Source organism: Mastigoproctus giganteus, chromosome 5 (genome assembly GCF_048544385.1).
Source record: "Mastigoproctus giganteus isolate SK-2022 chromosome 5, ASM4854438v1, whole genome shotgun sequence".
Lineage (NCBI taxonomy): Eukaryota > Metazoa > Arthropoda > Arachnida > Uropygi > Thelyphonidae > Mastigoproctus > Mastigoproctus giganteus.
Genome location: NC_143579.1, coordinates 17,522,603 through 17,542,814, shown reverse-complemented (window position 1 = coordinate 17,542,814; position 20,212 = coordinate 17,522,603). Strand labels below are relative to the sequence as shown.

The 20,212-nt window shown below is 37.2% G+C and overlaps 1 protein-coding gene across 1 annotated transcript in view; it reads right to left on the bottom strand.

Annotated features, from left to right (window-relative positions):
- mib2 (E3 ubiquitin-protein ligase mind bomb 2) overlaps positions 1-20,212 on the bottom strand; it is a 388,603-nt gene that overhangs the window by 83,918 nt on the left and 284,473 nt on the right. The window contains exons 15-16 of the mRNA XM_090373924.1: positions 7,908-8,062; positions 3,430-3,556 (exon numbers count right to left, since the gene is read on the bottom strand). Coding sequence (XP_090230050.1) covers positions 3,430-3,556; positions 7,908-8,062 — 282 coding nt within the window. The remainder of the gene's footprint in view (positions 1-3,429; positions 3,557-7,907; positions 8,063-20,212) is intronic.

Here is a 20,212-nt window from a genome sequence, read left to right as displayed (position 1 = left end):
ACACCTCCCACCATTCCCAACACGCTCCATTCAATGCCTCCTGACATCCAAAAGGATGTCAGAAGGATTTTGACGAATCTTGATGCTAAGAAAGCTCCAGATCCCGATGGTATTTCTCCACTTGTTCTCAAAACCGGTGCTCCTGAACTTACTCCTGTTCTTTGCTGCCTTTTTTCACTTTCTTATTCCAAAGGTGTTTTTCCTTCTGCATGAAAATTTGCTCATATCCAGCCAGTTCCTAAAAAGGGTGACAAATCAATTAACCGCAAACTCTTAAAATACCTAGAAACCTTCCGTCTGATCAACGATCACTAGTATGGATTCCGTCAGTGTCAATCTACTGGTGATATTCTGACTTATGTTACCCATTTATGGACAAATTCAATGGAAAAGTTTGGTGAAACACAAGCAGTTGCTCTTGACATCTCAAAGGCTTTTGATTGTGTTTGGCATAAAGGTCTTCTAAACAAGCTTCCATCTTATAGTTTGTCAACTGTTTCTCTCTGATTGCTCACTGAGGGTGATGATAGATGGCTCTGTCTTCTAACTTCTCCACTAAGGCTGGTGTCCACCAAGGTTCAGTTCTTTCCCCCACTCTTTTTCCTCTTGTACATTAATGACCTTCTTCCATCAACTGTAAATCCTATCCGTTGTTTTGCGATGATAGCACATTGCATTCCACTTTCCATTTTGAGAAACCCTGCCCTGCTCAATCAGCTTCAACTTCTCGAACAACTACTACCAATTCCTTAAATGTCGATCTCCAGGTAATTCTCCAGTGGGGCCAAGACAACTTAGTTAATTTCAATCCTTCTAAAACTCAGTCTTGTCTTATATCTCACAAAAAGTATTCTTCTGCTCCTATGCTTATCTTTAGTGACACTCCAATTTCTAGGCAAAATGATATATCTCTTTTGGGGATTACCCTGACTTCTAATCTCTCTTGGCACAAGCACATTACAAATATTGCTTCCTCTGCCTCTTTCGCTCTCAGCGTTACTTTTCCTCCAAACAGCTGTTCACTCTGTATAAATCGCAAATCCGCCCTACCATGGAATATTGTTCCCACATCTGGGGTGGTGTCCCCAAAACCTTTCCCAGTCTTCTAGATTCCATTCAGAGAGGGCAGTTAGGTTAATTAATGACTCTCTAACAGTCTCTCCACTTATTGTCTCATAGATGTACTTTTTCTGCTGCATGCCTTTTCTACAGATACTTCCATGGACACTGTTCTTCTGAATTGGCTTCTATAATTCCCCCTCTCTATTTTAAAACCGTCTGAACATGTGTCGCCATCAACCAACATCCATTTACTGTCCAAGTTCAAACTCGCAGAACGAACTTTTCATCTTCCTCATTTACTCATTCTACTGCCATTTTCTGGAACAACCTTCCTTCATACATATTTCCTGAAAATTACAGTCTACAGAAGTTCAAGTCTAATGTCAACAAATATCTTCTTTCGTCTTCTCAACCTCTAACCCAAGCATGGTACTAAGTACTATAGGTTCTAATACCTCTCGTGTTTGGGTTTTCATAAAAAAAAAAAAAAAAAAAATTAATGCAGCCAAATGTACTCAACATTTGAGCAATAATAACCAAAAAATATCTTATATGGCTAGGAAGGTGCATGGTGTCTTATTAATGATTTACACACTTCCTTAAACTTTTCTCCCTTAGCATTCATTCTGGTCTATACTTGGACAATATCTCTTTTAATATAAAAAAAACTTAAGTAGCTTCATCCCTTAAGTAAAAGGGATAAACAAGGAAGAAGAAAATTTAGTTCTCTGAATTTGGATAGTGGATGGATAGTGACTACCTGAGACTTACATTCAGATTGGTTTGGAAGACAGTGATGGAATTACAGCCCCCAATTTAGAAGAACATTGACCAATGGATATATTCATGGGTTGTCAGCAGAAACTGACTATGTAACAGAGAGTGAAGAGCATAAGAAAACGATCATTAATTAATGTGACTGCCATCTTTTGGATAGAGTCAAAAGTTTTAAGAGAGGTTTGGGAGCACCACAGCAGAAGGCGGAACAATATTACATGTTGGTGGTGGAGATTTCAGAGTCATTCAGTCAGCAGCTGTTTAGAGGAAAAGTAACAGCCAATGGCAAAAAAGAAAACCCAGATTTGTAGATGCAAACAAAGCAATATTTGTAATGTACTTAAGCCCAAAAAGATTATAAGTCAGTGTTGTGCCCTGAAAAGATATTTGATTTTGCCTAGAAATTTGGTAGAAGCAGGAGGAGGCTATAATTTAATTATATAACTGAATTATAACCTTGGTGAGCCCACATCAGGTTTGGAGGCTGCATTTAAGTAAGACGGCTTCCTGAAAGGGTCTGGATACCCGTGAATAGTCTGGTGAGAACAAAAAAGGGAAGTCTACATGAGAAGATTAAAAAAGTGGAGATTATAGATTTCAGAAACAAAGCATCTCAGGGGGGAATCTGACAGGATTATATGGCACTGAGGGGAAAGGAGATAAACTGATAATGACACACAAAACCGGAAAGCATAAATACAAACTACTAGGAAAAATTACCTCAGGAAATTTATATTAGGTGAGCATATGGTGTTGACCATTGGAATAAACTACCGTCCTGGGTGTTGAGGCTTAAAGGACAAGTGTATCAGTACCCTACAACAGCGGGAAGAGTATGATAAGAAGGATACCAGGTTGTGTAGAGAAAGTTTTTTTTTTTTTTTTTTTGGCTGATGCAACAAAAAACTAGCTTTCTTGCATCTTCTATTAATATCAAGAAAAGTGAAGCACATCTTGAAACTGAAGTGATACTAGAGTTTTGTTGTAAGCATATTCCACATACTTTTATAAAGTATGTACATAAATATAGTCAGAATGAGAGCTTAAAAAAATTAATGAAATGTGAGTGTTATATACTTATTTTCATCTTCACATTTGAGCAACTCAAATGGTCACTAATTAGATTAGCTAAGTATACAAGCATACAGGAATTAAATTCAGTAGAATATTCCTGCTTTAAATATTGACATGCAATACAAATTTGACTTCTGTGTTATGATTCAAAATTTTAAAAAATAAAATTTAAACAATTTCTTCTTTCAGAAGGAATTTTTTTTTTTTTTTTTTTTTTTTTAATTTGTTAAATGTAAAGAACATTTGAGATATTTTGTTTTCTTCATTTTTACTGAAGTAGATTTTAAAACAAAAAAATCAAAAAAAAAACCAAAAAAAAAAAAAAAAAAAAACCATATATATGACTCGCAAAATGGTATGGTACTGGTTAGATAATTACAAAATACAAAAGTCCTCCCACGAACACTGCATTGTTAAATAAATAAATGTTCAATCAGAACTAGGTAGATCATGAATTCTAGAATTTAAAAGCATAACAATTAGAAATAAAGAACACTGCTTTCTTAAAAATTTTACCTGTGTTAATAATGTTTCTGCAACATGGAAATGTCCATTTAGTGCAGCAAGATGCAAAGCTGCAAATCCATCATCTTTCTTTACATCTACTATTTGTCTAGACTTTGTAAGTAACCTTTCTGTTGCACTTAAACATAATGGAAAAAATTACTATAAGTCAAAAATTTATTTCGTATTTTATACAAAATACAAAAAGGAAAAAGATTTTCTAATAAATAAGAATAATAACAACATATACTGCAATTTCAATGATTAATGATAAAGTATTAAGTGGTTGGCTATTGAAAGATTCATGCTAAATGCTGAAATACAGTATATTAAACTAACAATGCTTTGTTAAAAGATGAATACAGAAACAGAGAAGAATCATAATGTTCTCAATCATTTTTTAGTTTCAAAAATTATTTGTTTGGCTTTGGCTAGTCATTAATCGTTTTGCCTAACATAAAATTATTTAACTCTGTTTCGATTATATCTGGAACATCATCATCAGAAGTAACAAGTGGCTGCACATCTCCAAAATTTTAGAATGATGGAGAATGTAGCCCAGTGTATATGATAAAGAAATTAATGTGGACAGAACTAGTGAGAAATTCATGTTGATTACAGATCTATATTATATTAGTCATGTAAAACAGCATAAGGTTTAACTGAAAATTTTGTTATATGTACAAACAACATTCTTCATCAGCCAAGGCTATCAGCCTAAAGCATACTAAAATGCTTCAGAGATAAGGATGCTATTGGAGTGTGTTTGTTAGAAATGAAATATAATTATAGATAAAAGATTAAAAATAGATACAAAAGACTGTACTATATATTCAGATTCCAAACTTTGCCCCTCCTTCAGTGGTATATTTAACAAAAAAAAAAAAAAAAAAAAATAATAATAATTAAATCTTAGAAGAGCAAAAAAGCATATCGTACAATATTTCATAGATATTTTTGAATCTGTTATCTCTAAATAAATTTCCTTTTAATAAACACGTGTAGACAGGTGTTATTCTTAATAATTATTGCAGCCTGAATCATTGTGCCGTTTAGCAATCATAAAGTTCTAATGCTAATGATAAAGTATTAGCATAACATATTAGATAAAGTATTAGCATTACTATACTGCACCTTACTTGAACCATCTCTGTAAATTACCATTCAAGATTGCCCCAAAATGCTGACAACTGCAGGTATATGCCATGTGTGTATTAATGTGACCTGTGCACTCATGACCATAAGTATATTATGCCTATAGAAGTGCATGTTTGTGGGCAATCTGCATTTTGTGTTATTGAAAAACCCAGAATAACTCATAGGAAAAATCTATACATATCACTAAGATCAGTTAACTAAAGCCTGGAACAAATATAACTTTAGAACTTGCTCCAATCACTTAGCATTAGTAAAGGCACATGATGCAAGAGAACAAGCTTATATAGCATCAGCCAAAAAAAAAAAAAAAAAAACTAATTTCACCCATCCACTCACTCTAAATGTTTGTCCAGTTCTGCCTTGAATCTATTTAAGCTATCAACTTCTACAACGACAGATGGAAGTCTGTTCCAGCAATCAACCACACACTGGCTAAAGGCAAACTTGCACACATCTATCCCACAAATATCTTTCCTCAATTTGAATTTATGCCCTCTCAGGTGATTATTCTGAGCAAGAGGAAGAATCCCATCAGCATTGAGCATGCTCAAACCATTCAAGGCTTTATACACCTCAATCAGATCACCTCGCAGGTGTCTAGTCACCAGGCACTGTAATTTGCAAAACTTAAGCCTTTCTTCATAAGAGCAACCCTTTGTTCCATTCACTAATCTTGTTGCCCTTCTCTGCACTCGCTCCAGCAGCTCTACATCCTTCCTAAAATGAGGCCTCCAGACCAGTATACAGTACTCAAGGTATGGCCTGACCATTGCCTTATACAAGGGGATAATCACCTCCTTATCCCTGCTAGAAAAATTCCTGTATATCATTGAAAAGACAACATGAGCTACTCTTGCAGACCATCTGCACTGCTCAGAAAATTTCATATCTGCCTGCACAATTACCCCTAGGTCCTTTTCATTCTCTACCATTGTCAGTGCAGTACCACACAGTTTATACATTACTCTGGGGTTACTGCTTCCCATATACAGTGCTTTACATTTGTGAATGTTAAACTTCAGTTGCCACCTCTCAGCCCATCTGCTCAAATTTTCTAGATCCTGTTGCAGCAGCGCACTGTCATTAACAACCTTGCCAACCTTCGTATCGTCTGCAAACTTGGACATTAAGCCTGATATACGATCATCAATATCATTAATAAATAAAGAAAACACCAATGGACCCAACACTGAACCCTGAGGGACTCCACTAATAACATTAGTCCACGAATAGCAGTATCCATTGATTACCACTCTCTGTCTTCTCCCAGCAACCATCCCTTTATCCATAGCAGCAATTTGCCTCCAATGCCACACTGCTCCAATTTGTGCGGCAGTCTTCCATGTGCAACAGTGTCAAAAGCCTTTCCAAGATCCAAATATATATCAAAGTTATTCCCTGCATCCAGTTCCTTTGTGACCACATCATAGTATACAATCAAATTGGTCAGATAAGACTTCACCTTAACAAAAGCACGCTGTGTCCGAGCTATGACTGAAGTCTTGCCTAGATGATCCTGCTGTGCTTCTTTAACCAGTGCCTCCATTAATTTCCCTGGAACAGAAGTTAAACTACTTACTGGAATCAAACCAGATGTCTCCAAATGAGTAACAGATGGTGATGGTGATGTATTGTGCTAACTAGGCTGCCACTGTGGGCAAAAACTCTTAGGTGTTATGATTAAATTCAATCTGAAGCTGTCTTGGCAGACCAGGCCAGCCAGCCAGCCAATGGAGTTGTGTCAGTGATACATAAGAACTTCAGCATTAGGAACAAAAATTTCTTAGACAGAATGTTGACCTTCTTGAAGCATTCTGACTACTAAAAACAAGACTAAAGAGCATATTCTTATATGTACTGACTGTTTCTGTGGTTTTTCAAAGCCTGGGGACTAGATACCTACAATGTTACTTGCCATCAAGGCTCTCGGAGATTTGAGTTGGCTGAATGTTTGGGGTAGTTTTCTCTCTTTCTGAAATGAAAAGGAAAGTGGGACATAGTTTTAAAATTAGCAAGAATAACCGTACACTGGATGTCAAGAAATTTTCTTTCAATAAGCGTGATTAGTCATTGGAACAAGCAACTGTCTGAATTTGAGAAGGAGTGTGCAAATTCAAAGAGAAACTAGATAGGGGAAACTTCATTGAATTAGAAGGAAGGTGATTTTTTTTTTGGATGACACTAAAAAACGCTATATTAATTTCCTTGGGTCTTGCAAACAAACTATGTAATCAGATTACCCTTTTTGCTAAGTGGCAATTTCTTCACAAAAATTAATGGTAAGTCGATGTTTAAAATATATTAATACTAAAATACATTTTAGTATTCATATATTTTTAAGAAAAATATCTTAAGTCATAAATCCAACCCACCTTTTCCCATTAGCCCACTTTACCAATCATGCAGATTTTCAGAAACACAACCCCCATAATTGCTGAGGTCCTACTGTACTATCAGTTAAGCCATATCATGTGCAACTTGAAAGTTTCTTGAATGGGCATGATTTCGAAGTATAATTTTTCTCCTATATTAATCTACTGAAGCTTTCCAAGTTTTATTCTGGTAGTCTTGGTTTATGTTATCTGAAAATGAATACCAGAATTATAATCACAATTGGATTCCAGAAGGAGGGGGTAGTCCATCATTACTTGAGAGAAATAAGGAAAACTGCAAAATTTTGATCATTCTAATATTTATCATTGGCTAAGGTGTCCAACTTTGTATATGTTCACTTCAAAATGATATGTGCTGCTAAATCTTCATTCATTAGTTATAATAGCATCCTTCTTTAGTTTATAACAATGACATTAATTAATATTACAAATTTGATACTGCTAATTTTTCAAGAAAGTTTACTTAAATTTTTCTTCTCATTCACAAATGTTAAATATTAAATGTTTATTATTTATTAAATACCCAATGAAATTAAATATCACCTGTTTCATTTACCAAGTCCGTAAATATTTAATTATTAATATTTGTAAATGAGAAGAAAGTTTGACCTTTTGAAGGAAACATTTACTGACTATCTTGTAACTGATAATTTGTAATTGTAACATTTCTAATTAGTTTCTTATGGAAGGTGCTAGTGAAATTTTAATAACTAATGAAGAAAGAATTAATGCATTTAAAGAGAGGAAAAATGAAAGAAACTTATTTTGTCTAGTGTTAAAGACGTAACAGGAAATAGCACTGAACATAGGAAAGCAATGAATGAAATGTTGATAGTCAAAAAGGAAAGACTGACTTGTACTGTCAGTGTATTGTACACCCATCAGGTACACAGGACACTATGACAGCACAGACTTTGATGATGATAAAGTAATACTTACAAAACATTGCCTTTTAAAGCAGCATGATGCAGTACATTAAATCCTCTCTTGTTTTTTAGTGAAAAATCAATTTCTGGTACATTAATTAGCAGATCAATTATTTCTTCATTATCTTTGCCAATGGCATCATGTAGTGCTGTATCACCATATGAATCCTAATAAATAATAAACATATGTATACATAAGGAGAGATTGAATCACATATATTTTACCTATAATTTCCTACATTTCATTCCAAATAAAGTATAATGTATAACTCTGATTTATGATAAAACAAAGCATGTTTAAAGCTAAAGGTAAAATATATGAGAACAGTAAATTTCAAAAGTGTCATCTCAAACGTTTGGTAGAAGATATTTTAAAATTTAAATTCGAAAATAACTTTAATTCCTTTGTTAACTAAGGAATATATCATTTTTAAACTTCAAAATTGTTATTTATTTTACTATATTAGCACTGATAATACAACTTTGTTGCTAAATATTTATTCATTAGTTATAATGATGCTCCTTTTTAGTTTATAACATGACTAACTAATATTACCAATTTAGTATTGCTAATTTTTTCAAGAAAGTTTACTTCATTTTCTTCTTATTCGCAAATGAGAAGTAGTTAAGCAGTAACATTAGGAATAAATATATACAACAGTTACATGATTTTCCATAGAATTATACTTTTAGTAATGAACACTCTTACACCATGTGGATATTAAGATAGTTTATTCAGTTAATAATTAAATTCCTAAACATTAAGGTGAACATTTAGGAAACCTTGCCAATACCCATCATCAGACCATATAATGGTCGTTAGAGGGCAAAAACAAAATGATATTACAAATTTGTGGGCTAAATTACAAAACTTCATATATTACTGTTACTTAATATTATGCATTATTATTAATTTATAATACAGGTAAGGATTATCTATACCAATGGGAAGTAAAAAGTACCATGATAAAATTTTTACACTTAAAGTTACAATTAAACATATAATTAAGGTTAAACAGAATTATAAAATGTAGTTTTACCCGTTGTCAGCCTCCCCTGCTTGCTGAGTGTAATGATCTTGTGCATTCTGGCAAGAGGTGATGTCAACAGGTTATTTATATCAGAGGATTTCTATAGGTTATCCAATAGAGAGCCAGGTAGATTATTCTGGATCCAGTGATTCTTGGATTATAGCCTCAAGGTGGATGGCCTAACCTCATTCTCAGATCTTTGGGGGTTGTTTGGCTGGCTAGTTCCTTGAGAGGGGGTGAGGGTTGGTAATTGGATGATCTGTTTTTTGAGGTCTTCTTCTACTGTATTTTTAAATAGCTTTTAAAAAGCAAAGGCAGATTATGAGAAATATTTGGCAATGGATGCAAAAAAAACAGGAAAGAGTTCTTTACTTATATTAACTCTAAAAGGAAAGGGGTGAATCAGATCGGTCCACTTTATATCAATGGTTTGACTGTAGATGATCATTTTCAGATAGCTGCCACTTTAAATATGTATTCTGCATCTACATTCACACGAGAAGTTATTCAAGGAGGAGAAGGCCAGATGTTTATCAAACTCTAACAGGGAGTTAAATGATTTTGTAATAACTGAGAGCAAAGTGGAAAAGAAATTGTTGAAGTTAAACATAAGAAAGGTATCTGGGATGGATGGGATCTATCCAATTATATTAAAGGTGGCAAAGGAAGTAAGCAAACCCTTAGCCATAATTATGAGAGCATTCTTGGACTCGGGGAAAGTCCCCACTGACTGAAGATGCGCAAATGTATTTCCAATTCACAAAGGGATCAAAGGGTGACATGAGTAATTACAGACCTGTTAGTTTGAATTCTATTCCAGGGAAAATAATGGGCGTCACTGGTTAAAGAAGCATTGCAGGATCATCTAGACAAGAGAGCAGTAATAATTGAGACACAGCATGGGGTTTATTAAGGGGAAGTCTTGTCTGACCAATTTTATTATTATTATTAGCCATATGGTGCAAGGAAGCCTGAGGCTTATGCTGCACCAGCAAAAAAAAAATCCCGAGTTACCCTCAGAGTGAGAAAGAGACAGACAGAAGTAGAAAGGAATCACCAAGAAAGAGAAGAATGATGATATCCAGCTTGGGACCCTGGGTACTATGACGTGGTCAAAAGGAGCTGCATGCAAAAATAATTTTGATATCATATACAGTAGAACCCGGATAAGAAATTCCACATAAGTTTTCCCCTGTACTAGGTTTGGTTTCTTAAGTCCCAATTTCAACTCTACATATTGTAATGTATTATTTTCCCGCATAGGAAGTTTATCTGGGTAAAAAGTTCGTGATAAAGAATACCATAGTGTATTATTATTATAATGATGTTTTCCCACTTAATGTTTTTTAAATATAGAAATTATTTATTTTAATATTAAAAAAATATTAAACAATGTAAACATTTGGTAATCGAGCAAGTTAGTACCAAGCATCATTTTAGTTCATCGTAAACCACCAAAGTAGGTGAAATGGCATTGTTTTTGATATTCAAGTATCTCATATTGTGAATGCCTTTACAGCGAGTTGCCCTGATATTGCACTACCTCCAATAAGCAACACTTCGCCAAAGGATTCTTGGCGGGTGGTGATGGTATCCGTCGAGAATTCATTGGTGAAGTGTTGCCTATTCGAGAATTCATTGTCAATGCGTTGCTTATTCGAGGTAATTCAATATCAGGGCAACTCATTGTGAAGGCCTTCACAATGTGAGATATAACAGAAACGATGCCATTTTACCTACTTCATTAGGTGATTTACTATGAACTAAAACGATGCTTTGCACGAACTTGTTCGATTAGTGAATTTTCCATAATCTAAGGCTTTTAACGATAAAACTGTTTTAGTATAAATATTTTGATATAATAGAAGTGACATGTTGCAATTGTTTTCATCAATATCCATAATTGGATACATAGACCACGCTAAGTGTTAAGTTCTGATGGTTGCGAACAGTTTTGAATTACTTAGTGGATTGTTGCTCTGTCTTATTGTAATTGTGATCTTTTAAGGCAGGGATAGAGAATCTTTTTAAGGGTGCGTGCCAAAACAGGCTACATCTTTTAAAAAAACTACCCTCGCGTGGCCAGAACACAAAACGCATAATGCTTTATTATCCTTCTTAATCATACCAAATCTTTCACTGCAAGATTCTTGAAATTCTCTGCTACTCTCCTCTTTATTTGAATGTTTTTGTTTCTTTGCTGGTTGAGCTGACATTCTAAGCAATCTGTAAAGGGCAAATAGCAATTAAAATATTTATAACAATTTATGAGAATTAATGAAGAATAATCTCCAATGTCCATGCAACATACAAACCATATTTGACAATGGAGGCCACACTAAATACTGAATGTGGATAATAAATATATCTCACACAACTTTACCAATAACTTGTGTGTTGTGATAAATGTGAAAGATATATGAATTTTTTTACTTAATTTCGTTTCACAATTTCGTCAGTACATGTCACTACTTCAACTTCAAACAAATCACTGCATGATGTTTGAAATTTTTTGGGACGCTCTGAATTCCACGTGCCGAAGAAATTTGTATGCATGCCACTTTGGTCACACATGCCATTGGGTTCGCCACCCCTGTGTTAAGGTATGTTGAAACTCCAAAGGAGTTCATTCTTCCAATTGGTAATGAGTTTAATGAAAAGAATATTAAGCAATTAGAAATCCTCAGTTTAAAAATGTTTCCCATAGGCAGAGTAAAACATTTATAAATTCTGAAATAGTACTTAAAAATCATCTTTAACTTATGTATGTGTATCTTTTCCTTTTTATTTGTGAAGTTAATGTTTCACACCCTTAGGTCATTTTCCCTTCTAAGACATTTTCCCATGTAAGAAGTTCTAAACTTCCAGTTCCTTGGAAAACTTCTTATTCGGGTTCTACTGTACTTGGATTTCAGGAAAGCTTTTGCTACTGTTGCACATGGAAGACTACTACACAAATTGGAGTAGTGTGGCATTAAGGGCAAGGTGCTGCTATGGTTAAAGGGATGGTTGCATGGGAGAAGACAGAGAGTGGTAATCAATGGACATGGCTCTTCATGGACTAATGTTATTAGTGGTTTCCCCCAGGGTTCGGTATTGGGCCCATTGTTGTTTTGTTTATTTATCAATGATATTGATGAAGGTATATCAAGCTTAATGTCAAAATTTGCAGATGATACAAAGGTTGGCAGGGTTGTTAATAACAGTAATGACAGTATGCTGCTGCAATAGGATCTGGAAAAGTTGGGCAGATGGGCTGAGAAGTGGCAACTGAAGTTTAACATTGACAAATGCAAAGTACTGCATATAGGTAGCAGTAACCCCAGAGAAATGTACCAACTGGGTGGAGTTATACTCAGGGTAGTGGAGAATGAAAGAGACCTGGGGGTAATTGTGCAGTCACATATGAAGTTTTCTGAGCAGTGAAGACAGGCTGCCAGAGCAGGTCATAGGTTCTTGTCAATGATATACAGGAATTTTGCAAGCAGGGAAAAGGAGGCAACGGTCAACCCACCCTTTGAGTACTGCGTACATGTCCTGAAAGCCTCAATTTAGTATGTAGAGTTGCTAGAACAAGTACAGAGAAGGACAACAAGACTGGTGAGGGGAACAAAGGGGTGCCCTTCCAAAGAAAGGCTTGAGTTCTGCAAATTGCAGCATTTGGAGACTAGGCACTTGCAAGGTGATCTGATTGAAGTGTATAAGGCCTTGAATAGATTAAGCAGACTCAATGCTGATTAGATTCTTCCTCTTGCTCAGATTATGTAAAGTACTACACATGGGAAACAGCAACCCCAGAGCAACGTATCAACTCTGTGGTACTACACTGACAGTGGTAGAGAATGAAAGGGACTTGGGGGTGGTTGTGCAGGCAGATATGAAGTTCTCTGAGCAGTGCAGACGGGCTGCAAGAGTAGCTCATGGAGTATTGTCAATGATATACAGGAATTTTTCCAGCAGGGATAAGGAGGTGATTATTCCATTGTATAAGGCGATGGTCAGGCCACACCTAGAGTACTGTATACAGGTCTGGAGGCCTCATTTCAAGAAGGATGTAGAGCTGCTGGAACGAGTACAGAGAAGGGCAACAAGATTAGTGAATGGAACAAAGGGGTGCTCTTACGAAGAAAGGCTTAAGTTTTGCAAATTACAGTGTCTGGAGACTAGGCACCAGCGAGGTGAACAGACTTCCATCCCTTGTGGTGGAGGTTGATAGCCTAAATAAGTTTAAGGCTCAGCTGGACAGGTATTTTGAACGAATAGAGGGGTGAAGTGGAAGTGGGTTTTTTTTTTTTTTTGGGCTGATGCTGCATAAGCTTGCTTTCTTGCATCAAATGCCTCTACTAATGCTAATGCTAATTACAAACCTGAGGGGGCATAAACTGAAAGTGAGGAAAGACAGTTGTCGAATCGATGTGCAGAAATTTGCCTTTAGCCAGCAGGTAGTTAATTGCTGGAACAAACTTCCATCTGTCGTTGTGGAAGTTGATAGCTTAAATAAATTCAATGCAGAACTAGACAAACATCTGGAATGAATGGATGGGTGAAATGAGAAAGGTTTTTTTTTTTTGGCTGATGCTGTATAAGCTTGCTCTTGCATCATATGCCTCTACTAATGCTAATAAGTTGAAATACTATGGATTAAATTCAATTCCTGGTTTCCTGTTAACACGTGTGTCTTTATACAGTTTCATGTAGAATGCTTCCTTGAATTTTTTCCTGTTGTATTGGTCAATGGGAATAACTCTGGTATATGACAATTCATCAATACCAGAATTAATGTATAATAATTTAGTTATTAACTGAATAAACTATCTTAATATTCATGTGTTATAAAAGTGGTCATTACTAAAAATATAATTCTATAAATATTTTAAAACAATTTAATATTTCATGTTTGTCATTGTTGTTATGGAAATTTCACGACACAAGGACAACTATGGCCAATATGTCTCTGTCAGGGTCACTATGTTCATTTTAAATTTCATATTTATAAATGAAAAGTTTAAGTTCTGATTGAAACATTTACTGACTGCCTCGTTTCTGTCAATTGATAACACTCATCTGCACAGATTCTGATGTTTCCAAAATTATTAGTGTTTCTGTATGTACTTTAGCCTAATTCTAGAAATCCAAATTGTTTTTACCTATCATGTACATCTTTTTTACAAATTGTAATAATTGTTTTCATAGATGCATATTCCAGTTTTTGCAATATGCACACCACTTTGTGCTCTGCCATCTTTACAGTCTAGATATCTGGGGAAGCACACACCTTCCACTCATCAGATAACTCCGGTATTTTATGTTTTCTTCAATTGCAGTTCTCGTGCATTAGCGAGAATTTAGTGACAGCCAAGTCACACAGTAGTGTGCACTTAATGTCAAGTACATGTGTCAATAACTTTGCCTTTCCTATTAATTGTACTCTTTTCTAATTGTATGTGTCTTTATGCTTTAATGTAAGCCCCTATAGATGTTGCATTAGTTGTCCCAGGGCAAGCTCAGCATTGTCAGCATGTTTTGTGTACCATATTGATGGCACATCTCTACATGGCCACGCTGGTCCGGCACTTTGTCCAGGATGCCTCTTGGCCAAACCTGCAACCACTGGTTTGTCTGAAGCTGTTGCCTCTATGCATTGTAGGAATGAGTGACCAAGAGCTAATAAATGGAATAAACTTTCATTTGATTGAGAGGTATAGACATCCCAAACGTATTTAGACATATCAAGGCCTACACATTGGGCAGTTATATAAACCTGAAAAGCAAATTTTCCCTTGCTTTGTCCTGGCTACAATGTAGCAGCTACAATATAGAGATTGCCCTAGAGGACAAAGCAAAAGAAAACTCAAGTCAGAGTAAAAGAACACAACGAAGGACAATGAAAAAGGCAGAGTAACAAATTCAGACCCCAGTTTTCCACATGTGGACAGAGAGTCACAAATGGGCATTTTCCAAAACATCAGTACTAGCCACTGATAGATACCATAACTGTAGACTCTACAAAGAAGCCTTTTTAATAGGAGCCAAGGATAACATTAACTGCAAACAAAGGATTCAGATCGAAAACAGCCACAAACATCTTTAATAAGAGAGTTCTAATTTAAATTAAAAATAAGTTTAAACTTCTTAACTGCAACTATGTTGTTGTTATTTGGTTTTTAGGAGCATTAGCAACTAAGGCTATATTGCTTCGGGATATGCGGTGGTCATTGGAACCCGTTCTTGTGGGCCTATACGAGAGCTTGAAGGACAGGGTGGATGCCCTCGAAGAAACTAAATTGAGGGGCCCATCAAGCTCTCAGCTGCCCACATCAAGGCCAGAGCTTGCACTTGGGCATCGCGTGACACAGAGACAACCCCCAAGGCAGAATGCGCTGGTCCCGAAGGAACTAGTAGTTGTTGGTGATTCTATTGTCAGGGAAATGGGGAACATGCTTTGTAAAAAAGATAGGTGGAACAGGACTAGGGTATGTCTGCCAGGGGCAAAGGTTGATGACGTTGTAGAGCGAATATCATCTTTTAAGGGCACAAAAGGTGATATAGTTGTACACGTTGGCACTAATAATATTAAGAGTAGGAGACCGGCAGAATTACTTAACAAGTACAGGTCACTGTTGAACAAAAGCCGAGAATTAGGGTTGAATTTGAAAGTGTCTGCAATTCTGCCCAGACACGATAGGAGGGAGTATATGATGAGAGCCTTGTCGATCAATTCGGCCAGGGAAAGATTGTGCAAGGCTCAAGGGGTAGAATTTTTTTCAGCCTGGACTGTACTTGTTAACAGGAGAGATTGCTTCTACAGGGATGGGATACACTTAAATAGAAAGGGTGCAAGAATATTTGCTGATGCTATCGAGGCAGTGTTAGGTGGGTCGGAAAACTGCTAGCTTGGGGGGAGACAAAGACCAATAAATTGACAGTAGCCACTGGCAGAGGTGAAAGAGATTCTTGCACTGCTTCTATTAGAATGAGCAGAAGCCTGAAAAACAAGATGCATGGTATTTCAGAGACTGCTGGGAGCCATTGCGGTACAAGTAAATACATGGGTTGTGTTAGGGTAGCTAAGAATAGAAACAGGTGCAGGTATACTTGCGTGTACACCAATGCTAGGAGTTTAGTAAATAAATTTGATGAATTTGAGGTATTGCTCAAAACATCAAAGGCAGATATTGTTGGGATATCAGAGACGTGGTGTCACACAGATATAAGGGATGCAGAACTGCAATTTGGGGAGTACAACGTCTACAGAAAGGATAGACAGAATAGGAAGGGGGGAGGGGTTATGCTATTAGTTAAGAAACACATAAAAACCAAGGAAGTGAAGCCAGTCGACATCGCCGGACAGTGCAGTGTTGAGTCAGTTTGGTGTGACATAAGCATTGGGAGATCAAAATTGAGAGTAGGAGTGTGCTATAGGCCTAATGACTCTGATGAGTATAATAAGGAACTGTACAGGGAAATAGAGTGGGCCAGTAAATCAGAGAGTCTTATAATGGGAGATTTTAATTTCCCAGATATTGACTGGAATTTGGGGGCTGGTTACTCACACACTAGCAGGGCTTTTGTGGATTTATTGGATGATTGTTTTCTACATCAGCATGTTCGGGAGGCAATTAGAGGGAGTAATACTCTTGATTTGATTATCAGCAGTGATTCTTCATGCATTAAGAATCTGCAGATAAATGAACCACTAGGTGGCAGTGATCACAGTGTGCTGAAGTGGGATTTACTCAAAGAGGTAACTACCATTAGGGGTAAAGGGAAGGATTATTGCTTCCGTAAAGGCGACTACGATGGACTGAGACAGTATTTAAATTCTATACAGTGGGACCAACTGATGATGTTACCAACAGCAAATTCAAAATGGGAAGCATTCAAAGAACTTATCTTGGAAGCTACTAGGCTTTACATACCAACTAAGTAATATTGTTCAAGGTTTAGGCCAAAATGGATGTCAGATGAACTAATGAGGCATATGGCAGAGAAGAAAAATGCATGGGATACTTACAAATTAACACATGACACAGAAGCCTATGATAGATACAAGTTGATATGCAACCAAGTTACAAAGGAGGTTAGGCAGGCGAAGGCAGATTACGAGAAATCCTTGGCAAGGGATGCAAAGAAAAACAGCAAAGAGTTCTTTACTTATGTAAACTCTAGAAGGAAGGGGATGAATCAGATTGGTCCACTTGATATTGATGTGTCAACTGTTGATGATCCTGCTCAGGTAGCTAACAAACTAAATGAATATTTTGCATCGACATTCACACATGAGGAGTTATTCAGCAAGGGGAATGCCAGAGGTGTTTTCAACTCTAGCAGTAAGCTACAGAATCTTCAAATAACTGGGAGTACTGTTGAAGATAAACACAAGAAAGGCACCCGGGGTGGATGGGATCTATCCAGTTATATTAAAGGAGGCAGCAAAGGAAGTAAGAAAACCCTTAGCCATAATTATGAGAGCTTCCTTGGACTCAGGGGAGGTACCCATAGACTGGAAATGTGCAAATGTGACCCCAATTCACAAAGGAGGATCAAAGGCTGACACAAGTAATTATAGACCTGTGAGCTTAACTTCTGTTCCAGGAAAATTAATGGAGGCACTGGTTAAAGAAGCACTGCAGGATCATTTAGACAAGACTTCAGTTATAGCTCAGACACAGCATGGTTTTGTTAAGGGGAAGTCTTGCCTGACCAACTTGATTGGATACTATGATGCAGTCACAAAAGAACTGGATGCAGGGAATAACTTTGATGTTATATACTTGGATCTTAGAAAGGCTTTTGATACTGTTGCACATGGAAGACTGCTACACAAATTGGAGCAGTGTGACATTGGAGGCAAATTGCTGCTATGGATAAAGGGGTGGTTGAGGGGGAGAAGACAGAGAGTGGTAATCAATGGACACTGGTCACCGTGGGCTAATGTTATTAGTGGAGTCCCTCAGGGCTCAGTGTTGGGTCCATTATTGTTTCCTGTATTTATGAATGATATTGATGATGGTATATCAAGCTTAATGTCCAAGTTTGCAGATGATACAAAGGTTGGCAGGGTTGTCAAGGACACTACTGACACTATGCTGCTGCAACAGGATCTGGAAAGGTTGAGCAGATGGGCTGAGAGGTGGCAAATGAAGTTTAACATTGACAAATGTAAAGTACTACACATGGGAAACAGCAACCCCAGAGCAACGTATCAACTCTGTGGTACTACACTGACAGTGGTAGAGAATGAAAGGGACTTGGGGGGTGGTTGTGCAGGCAGATATGAAGTTCTCTGAGCAGTGCAGATGGGCTGCAAGAGTAGCTCATGGAGTATTGTCAATGATATACAGGAATTTTTCCAGCAGGGATAAGGAGGTGATTATTCCATTATGACCATTATAAGGCAATGGTCAGGCCACACCTAGAGTACTGTATACAGGTCTGGAGGCCTCATTTCAAGAAGGATGTAGAGCTGCTGGAACGAGTACAGAGAAGGGCAACAAGATTAGTGAATGGAACAAAGGGGTGCTCTTACGAAGAAAGGCTTAAGTTTTGCAAATTACAGTGTCTGGAGACTAGGCACCAGCGAGGTGATCTGATAGAGGTGTATAAAGCCTTGAATGGTTTAAGCATGCTCAATGCTGATGGGATTCTTCCTCTAGCTCAGAAAAATCACCTGAGAGGGCATAAATTCAAATTGAGGAAAGACAGATGTAGGATAGACGTGCGGAAATTTGCCTTTAGCCAGCGGGTGGTTGGTTGGTGGAACAGACTTCCATCCCCTGTGGTGGAGGTTGATAGCCTAAATAAGTTTAAGGCTCAGCCGGACAGGTATTTTGAACGAACAGAGGGGTGAAGTGGAAGTGGGTTTTTTTTTTTTTTTTGGCTGATGCTGCATAAGCTTGCTTTCTTGCATCAAATGCCTCTACTAATGCTAATGCTAAATGCTAACCCCCTGGTGCCGCTTGACCCTAAACACACTTTACACATGCAAGTAGCACTGTGTTGTTTTTAAAAGCAGCAGTAGCAGCTTTGTGGATACAATTCAACAAATCAATTGCTAACCTCTGACATAAATAATCTGTTTTGTGTGACTGCACACAAAAATCCAATGGTTTAAGGTCAGGTAAGCATGGAGGCCAAGAAATTGGACCTCTGACCAATCCAGTGATTCTGGTAATGATTGTTTAAGAATATTCTTATTTGTCGCTCAAAATGTTGAGGTGCTCTGTCATGCTGAAACCACATATTGGCACATATACTGAAAGGAACATCTTCCATAAGTGTTGGTGATGTCCTCTGCAATAACTGTGAGTAATGATCAGCATTTAAGTGGGCAGGGAACTTGTGATGAAAAAAGTTATCTCCTATATTGCTAGCCTACATAATGACCGTAACCCTCACTTGGAAACTGGATTGCCAAATGGTGTGAGGAGTTTCCACTGACCATGTATGGAGATTGTGTAAGTTGAATATTATCCCATCTCACGTAAATGTTACCTCGTCAGTCCACAGGATATTAACAAGAAAATCAGGGCTGTTGTTGATCCAATTAAGTATCCATAAACAAAATTTCTCATGTGCAAGTGATCACCTGCTTGTAATGCCTGAACTCTATGGTATGCATACAGCCCATGTCCGTGCAGTGTGCACCAAATGAAGGTTTTGGGATGCCCCATTCTTGCAGCAACTCTTTGTATGCTGGTGGGAGGGATCTAATGTCATGATATCCAGCACCACTTCCTCTGTTGGCACCTCCGTAGCCAGGTGGGCAGGAGCAGCAGTGCGTAGCACACGCTTCTTGATTAGACTGGGGTGCAAGCCTGTGACCACCAAATACGGAGGATGCGGAAAGGTCAGGGAATGACCACTGCATATCCACAAAGCAATATGGCCTTAGTTGCTAAATGCTCCTAAAAACCAAATAACAAACTTCCTATGTTTGTGTAGAATATGATCAATGCCAGGCTTAGCTGTGATGCATTTTCACTGTACCCCATTCTCTCAAATTACAGTGGATGTTGACAAACATGCCAATTAGGGCGTCGCCTTGTTGGAAAATGATGCTGGAATACGGTGGCTGCAGCTCTAGCATTTCCTTCACATACATCATACACAAAGTGAATGTCTACATATTCTGCTAATAATGTATTCTACTCTTGTACTCCCCATACAAGTATGAAGTTCCAATTTCAAGGATACAGTGTGTGTGTGTGTGTGTGTGTGTGTGTGTGTGTGTGTGTGTGTGTGTGCATGTGTGTGTGTGCACGTGTGTGTGTGCACGTGTGTGTGT